Genomic DNA, 7,623 nt, shown 5'->3' on the forward strand with positions numbered 1-7,623 from the left:
CACCTCCCAGTAAGTTGGGCAATGTCCTTTTCCCTTAGGGTCTTAAGTCACCCCAAAGTCCAACAACCCAAAAGTCTCTGTCCCTGGTCAGTGCTGCCCCAGAGTTCAAAAGTTCATCTGCAGAGTTTTACACACACACACCCAGCCTGGGCAGAATTGGGGGAGGGGGGCACACGGGGTGTTAAGGGGCACCTTACGTGGGCTAAGGCCAACTGCCCCGCCACTCCGTGGAGGTCTGCTGCAGCCTTCACCACAAACAGCTCTTCTCCACTAGCTGCTTCGCGCCTCCAGTCGTCCCCACAAACTGCTCCTCTCGCTGTTCCATGGGCTGCTCCAACTGTCCCACAAGCTGCTCTATTCCACCCACCATTCCATGAACCACTCCAACCATCCTGCAAACTACTCTGCTAGTTGCTTTACAAAATATCTTCAGGCATCACCACTAGTTAACACACCACTCAATAACCTTACCTCAGTAATTTCAGCTCTTTGAGTGATTTCAGATTCATAGTAGGGGAGCCTCAGTGCTGGTACACCATTGGCACAAAAGGAACTCAGCTCAACAGCTTTTAGTTAGACTCTTAAGAGAAGCAAAATTAGCTCTGCTACTCAACACTGGAAGGAAGAAATAATTTAGATAATTTTTTTTTCAAGGTTCCCAAGACACAAACCAGGTTTTCATCTGGAGGCCAAAAGACCAAAAACATCAAGACACTTGATCACAGCCTTGGATAGACCAAGAGACTACTCACCCAATCTGAGCTCACACTCACTTACCCCCACAACCTCTCTCAATTCACTGGGAACCCATGCCCCTTGTCTGGCAAGTGCTACTTAGTTGATTGTGACTCCCTCTGTCATAAAACAGGCTCATAGTCCTTCATTCACATAATCAGGGTAACAACACTTTATTCCTCCTACCCCATAACCGAGACATTGAGGATCCCACAGCTGTCAAAGTGACCATTTTTTGATCTGCCGTGGACTCATGCTAGGCAGAGTGGGTGTGCCTATGCAAACAAGATCCACCCCCTAAGTTCTTTTCCACACTCGCCATAATTCACCACCAGATGTCAGGGTAGAGCTCATCCTGACTCTGCTTACATATCAATATGCTCATTTAATATGAGGTGCTCTAGTTCACCCATCTTATTATTTAGACTTCTAGCATTGGTATATGAGCACTTTAAAAAAATTGTCTCCTTTTAGCTGTCTGCTATTACATAATGTAATTCAGGGGTTACCAAACTGAGGATCTGGACCCCTCAGGGGGTCACGAGGTTATTAAATGGGGGGTTGCGAGCTGTCAGCCTCCATTCCAAACCCCGCTTTGCTGCCAGCATTTATAATGGGGATAAATATATAAAAACATATTTTTAATTGATTAGGGGGAGTGGCACTCAGAGGCTTGCACTCAGACCCCCCCCAATTTCAGTCCCCTGCCTGGAGACCTCCCACTCACCTCAGGGTGTGTGCCCCCTGCCCCAGCAACTCTATCCCCATCCAGACTCTGGCCCCTGCCTGGGACCCGCTCCTCAACTGCAGTCTCTTCCCCAGGATACCCCAACCTTAATTCATTTTTGACTCTTACTTCACTTGATTCTAAGCATTCTTTCACATCTAGTGCCACTCCCCCATCAGCACGACCTGTTCTGTCCTGCCGATATATTTTTTTTTTGTACCCTGGTTTTACTGCTGTGTCCCATTGATTATCCTCATTCCACCCAGTTTCTGTGATGCCTTTAGGACAGTTTTTAAACTAAGGGCTGGGGGAAAGCCAGCAGGTGTGGAGGAGCACGTGGTTCGAACATCTCTTAGGGGAGGATCTATTATGCCACTGCTTGCATCCGAAGAAGTGGGTATTCACCCACGAAAGCTCATGCTGCAAAACGTCTGTTAGTCTATAAGGTGCCACAGGATTCTTTGCTGCTTCTATTATTACAGCATCTCTATGTCCTTGTGAGGAGAAGAGGATGGAAAATGATAAAATACAGGCAGGGTCTGATCAGAAACAGACAAATGAAAGAGTCCCAGTCAATTACATCAGTGGTTCTCAAATGAGCTTAGGGGGCGGATCTTGTTTGCATAGGCACACCCACTCTGCCTAGCATGAGTCCACGGCAGACCAAAAAATGGTCACTTTGACAGCTGTGGGATCCTCAATGTCCCATGGAGGTCCTGGACTTTAATCTCTTACCTAGCAGCCTAAATTTGGCCTCCAGGGACTCTCTTCTGTCCTTCCCTGTGTCATTGGTACCTACATATACCACATGTACCATGACCACTGGGCTTTAGCGACAGGCACCTGACGCTAGCCGTAGCCTTTACCACCCACCAATCCCCGTCAGCGGATCCCGGCCTTGTTAACAAGCAGATGAATCTGGCTCAAGGGGAGAAGCGGATGAAACGAACAGGCATGTACGACTCACCAAACCAGGGCAGGCCCAGGTTTCTGTCTAACCGGCTCTCCTATCCCCTGTTCTCGTCCCCCATCCCCAGCGCAGCACCTCAGAGCCTCCAGCCACTGACTGGAACCTCGTCCCATCAGTCCGGGGAGCTACAGGTCTCCGTGGAATGATGGGGCACCTACACGTCCCACTGCAGGTGGACGTGTGCCCAGCGCTGGAGCCAGGGCGTGTTGCCCAGCAGTTCCCGTGGTGCGGCGCGTGCCGGCCAATCTCATGGACCCGCCCAGAGCACACAGGGCAGATCTGCCCTGACCCCTCTCAGCCCCCGCTGAGCTTCCCCCCATCTGATCCAGCCAGTGCGGCGCTGGCAGGAAACATGCAAACTGGGGCCTGTCCAGTGTGTTTTTCAAGAGTCTACCTCCACCTCACCAGTAGATGGCAGCTGATGGCCAGGTTCATCCATAGCGAGCTGGGTGTCTGGCAAAGGCTGCCCGGCCTCGCTCCCAAGGGGGTGACTCTGCCAGGGGTCTGAGCTCAGGGGGAGCCCCAGTCAAAACGTGGGGGCCAGGCCGGGCCCGATGAAGGGGGCACTGCCAGGGAGGCTGCGAGGCCTCCCACGCTGTGTAAAGTCCAGCGCACGGACAGAGAGGAGGGAGACAGACACAGGGACAGAGACACGAGGCCCCAGGAACCTTCAACACTTTATTGGTGTTAATCATTCAGGATGAGGGGACTCTGCAAAATCACAGGCCTTGAAAAAAGAAATATCCCACCCCCTCCACCCCCTGTATCCTCCCATGTCCCCGAACCCTCCAACAGTGTCCCCTGCCCTGTAATCCCTGCAACCCTCAGATGGAGCGTCCTAAACCTCCATCCCCCTTTCCCCCGATAGCACCCCCTGGCCTGCCATGCCCCCAACCCTCCTGCAGCACCCTCAGCCCTGCCGTTACCCCCGCCTCTGAGAGGGCCACCTAGTCTGCTGAGGGGGCCAAGGCCTCTGAGGGGGCCAAATAGGCCGCTGATGGGGCCAATGCCTCTGAGGTGGCCACTTAGGCCGCTGAGGGGGCCAAGGCCGCTGAGGGGGCCACTTAGGCCGCTGAGGGGGCCAAGGCCTCTGAGGGGGCCACTTAGGCCGCTGAGGGGGCCAAGGCCTCTGAGGGGGCCACTTAGGCTGCTGAGGGGGCCAAGGCCTCTGAGGGGGCCACTTAGGCTGCTGAGGGGGCCAACGCTTCTGAATACGCGCAATGTCCTGCCATCCCCACAATGTTACGATGTCGCCCTCTGCCCTGCTGTCCCCCCAGCCCTGCAATGGTGCCCCCTGACCCACCATCTCCCCAACCCTCCAAAGGTGCCCCCTGCTCTCCCCTACATCCTCTGCTCTCCCCTCTGCCCCCTGCTCTTCCTTCTGCCTCCTGCCAGATGGGTGCAGCGGCTGCCTCATGGCTCGAATCTCATCCAGGCAGGCGCTGGGGTCGGGGCTGGGGTCGTTCCCTCTGCAGTCCCTGCAGCCGTTGGTGTCACAGCGCAGCAGGGGCACGTTGGGCAGCTGGTGCCAGGCCTCCAGCAGGCTTTGAGGATCCAGGTCCCGGTCCTGACGGTAGATCTGCCGGAAGATGAAGGCCTTGTAGTTGTGGTCGATGGGGAGGAAGGTGTCGCTCACCATCCGTAGGATGTTGTGGGGCCTCTTCACCAGCAGGCACGTCCCCGCGCAGGGCGAGCGGATGGTGAAGAAGATCAGGCAGCTTCTCTCGTTGTAGGTCCGGGCCAGGAGCTTCTGCACGGGGCTGTTCCGGTCGCCCTGGAGCAGGCGCCACTCGGCATGTTCCCCCGCCCTGCCCAGGCGCTGCATCCGGGCAGCCACAATGGGCCCTTCGTCTGGGTCGTACAGGACACCCTCTGGGTTGATGGCCGCCTGCATGTCCCGCAGCTTGTTCCTGCGCAGCACCTGTTCCAGACCAGATGGGTTCTCACAACTGGCTTTCTGCAGGCTGACGGCGAAGGCGTATTCAACAGCCAACCCATCCCTGAGCGAAGGCAAAGCAAAGGGCAGTGAGAAGACAGGGGGCTCTGAACAGCTCTGCCCCAGCCCCGAGCGGCAAACTTGGGGTGGGTCACACATGGCGCCGTCACTGGCCGGTTCTAGGCTCTCAGGGCTCCAGCCTGGATTAGGGAATGTTTGCTCCCTGGGAGAATGAAATAAACCTGGAGGGCGGTTTTTAGAAGAAACTGCAACAGGTGCCCCCAGGGATCATCAGCCTGGTGTGAGCTTTGGTCCGTCAGCCCCACAGGGCTGAGCGTTACCGCTTGAGCTCCAGGAACAAGCCGGAGCTTTTATGCGGAGCCACCCCAAGAGAGGGACATGACACACAGTTGGCCCCAGCATACACAGCGATTTACTGGAGAGCTGAAGAACACTGGAGATCAGGGCTCCTCATTTCTCCCTTCAGTTCTGGGAGGGGACTGTGATTGTGATTAAAGGGAGGCTGACAATAGCACCTATATATGGCACATTCAGTGTGAAAGGCTTTATGTCTGCCACGTTAGAGAGCTGGGTTCTCATCCTACCTCTGCCTGAAGTGGCCTTGTGCAGCTGAATTGGGGAAGGTTGGGGGCTCATAACTGACTGAGGACAGGGCAGTAATCTGTAAGGTCTGAGGCCTTTTTCAGGAATAAGCAGCAGCCCAGGAAGCAAAGAGTCATATTCCCTCTAAATTTAAAAAAAAATGTAAGATTGGGCTGTTAAGGCAGCATTCCTGTGCTAACAGTCCCCACCATCACCAGATCTTAAGATCATTAAAGAAAACTTTATTTGACAGCATTCAACAGTCTGGCAAGAAACCCACTTATTGTCGTACCTCCCGCAGGCATGCCGCCAAATCCACGATACCAACGGACCTCCCACAGGCGCGCCGCCGAAGGCTGCCTGACTGCCGTGCTTGGGGCGGCAAAAAAACTAGAGCCACCCCTGCCTTTATAGTCCCCCACTTCTCTACTCTTTATCTAGATGGTCTCTGTCTGGTTCTTTGATTGTTTCTGTCAGTTGCAGAACTAATTTTACAAGATTTAAATCAAGTAAGGTGGCGGGTTATGATTGGGTAAAGAATTGTTTTGTAATGGGCTAGGATTGGAGAAAAACACAATTCTATAGCATTTCAGTTAACGATTGGCTCAGGTACAGCTAAGCCCAACTCAAGTTTCACTATATAAACTGGGGTCCAAAAGGAACGCAGTTCTTTGGAGGCTAACTGCAGGGAACAGCCGAAGATCAGAGCTGCCAGCCCTCAGCACCCTGCCAGCCCTCAATGCAGCAGCTAGAGCCCCAGATGACCTGGCCCTGACTGGCCCCCAGGAAAAGTCCATCTGCCTTATTGGGAGTGGTGAGCATTGTCTGCTTCCCCTGTGTATGGGTGCAGAAGGAGCTGGGGCTCGCATCTGGGAAGGGTGATTGTGGGATTCAGGGGGAGATGGAGCCTGGAACTGGAAGAGGGGTAATTCTTGGGGATTTCCAAATTTTGTTTTGGAAAAATTAAAAACAGATTTCAGTTGGACCATATCTGAATATTTCATTTCAGCAAGATCCAAATATTTCCATTTCAGCTTTAGCAACTTGACTTTCCTGCTGTATAATATAATGTAATATAATATTTCACCTGTATATTATAAACAGTAATATAATATAAGTAAAAATATAAAATAAAGTCATAAGCAAATGTTTCTATCTAACAAAACATAATTCTAAAACAAAATTTGGAAATCCCATTCCATGGAAGTTTTCAAATTTTAGTAACTAATTTGGACTGAAAAGAAAATAGAAATTTCTGAGGGAATTGGAATTCCAGTTTCCAACCAGTTTTTCACAATAGTAATGAGACCCACAACCCCAGCCCGGTGCACCCCTAGAAGTACCCCTCTTCCAGTTCTCTCCCTGCATCCCAGAATCACCCCTCCCAGCTCCGAGCCCCAGCTCCCCCTGCACCCCAAAATCACCCCTCCCAGCTCTGCCATGCACTAAGCCACCTATGCCATAGAAAATCACACAGGGCAAACGTCAAGCATCTTCCCCCCGTTTTCCTTCATTTACCACCCGAGGAGGGCAGACGGGTCCCAGCCAGATGGGAAATGCCCCACTGGCATCTCACTCACTTATCTACATGATCCACAGTCTCTCTGAGCGCGGCCGGGTTGATGCTCCCGACAGTCTCTGGCCCGAAGCAGAGGAGAAGTGGCAGCAGCAGGAGTCCAGCCCTGGGCATCCGTCCCGACACCTGCACAGGACCCCACAGTATCAGCACCCCTGAGCCTGGGCACAACCCAGAGCCACCAACCCACATCCGCTAGCCCCTGGTGTGCTACCGACAGGAGAGGGGGCAGGGGATAACCCCCTGGAGATTGATGGGGTGGGGTGTGAATGGCAGACAGGTCTTCCATGGGGCTTTATGGCCCGGGGCGGGAGAACAAAGGGGACTCAACTGGGATTCCATAGGGCAGAAGGAAGCGGTGGTCATTCACCAGGATTTCCATGGGGCAGGAGGAAGCGGTGGTGATTCACCAGGGTTTCCATGGGACAAGAGGAGGTGGGAGGGACTCACAAGGATTTCCATGGGGCAGGAGGTGAGGGGCAGCGGGTACTCACCATGGTTGCCATGGGGCAGGAGTAGGAGGTGCCGTCACTCCCTGACAGATGCTCATACCGGATCCCCAGTGATGGGCTCTCAGCTCCCAGCCCCTCTTCTTATAGCCCCATTCTTTCCACCACGCCCCGCCCCATGCTGCAGAGGGACGGTGCCCACTCCTGCTGTCCCCGTGACCAGGCCAGTGGCAGGGGAGGTGGGACTCAGCTAATTCATTCAATATTGCCTTGAAAGGAAATATTGTGGAGCTGAGCCAGGAGGGGTGGGGCAGATGGGGGAACAGGATGGGAGGTGGCAAGGGGCAGGGCAGACATGGTGGGGGATGGGAGGTGGTGGGGACACTGGGGCAGATGGGTAGGGGGCTGGGAGCTGGGGAGGGCCAGGGCAGATGGGGGTGAGGGATGGGGTATGGTGAGGGCCAGGGCACACAGCAGTGGGGGATGGGAGGTGGTGAACACCGGCCAGCGCAGACTCCAGGCTGGAGCATTGGCCCTGTGCAGGTGGGTTGGCTTGTCTCATGCTGGGGGTCGACGGGGTGATGTTCCTGATTCTCCTCCTCATGAGCAAGGCCTGGGGCCTCACAT

At 54.1% G+C, this 7,623-nt stretch overlaps 1 protein-coding gene across 1 annotated transcript; it reads right to left on the reverse strand.

Moving 5' to 3' along the window:
* Positions 1-678: 678 nt before the first annotated feature.
* On the reverse strand, positions 679-7,150 carry LOC123349972. The gene is made up of 4 exons (XM_044988308.1): positions 7,042-7,150; positions 6,552-6,673; positions 3,806-4,432; positions 679-682 (listed from the first exon to the last, which is right to left on the reverse strand). The coding sequence occupies exons 1-4, from the start codon at positions 7,051-7,053 to the stop codon at positions 679-681; spliced, it is 765 nt and encodes a 254-aa protein (XP_044844243.1). The 5' UTR covers positions 7,054-7,150.
* Positions 7,151-7,623: the final 473 nt, after the last annotated feature.

The sequence above is a fragment of the Mauremys mutica genome, chromosome 15 (genome assembly GCF_020497125.1).
Source record: "Mauremys mutica isolate MM-2020 ecotype Southern chromosome 15, ASM2049712v1, whole genome shotgun sequence".
NCBI classification, from domain to species: domain Eukaryota; kingdom Metazoa; phylum Chordata; order Testudines; family Geoemydidae; genus Mauremys; species Mauremys mutica.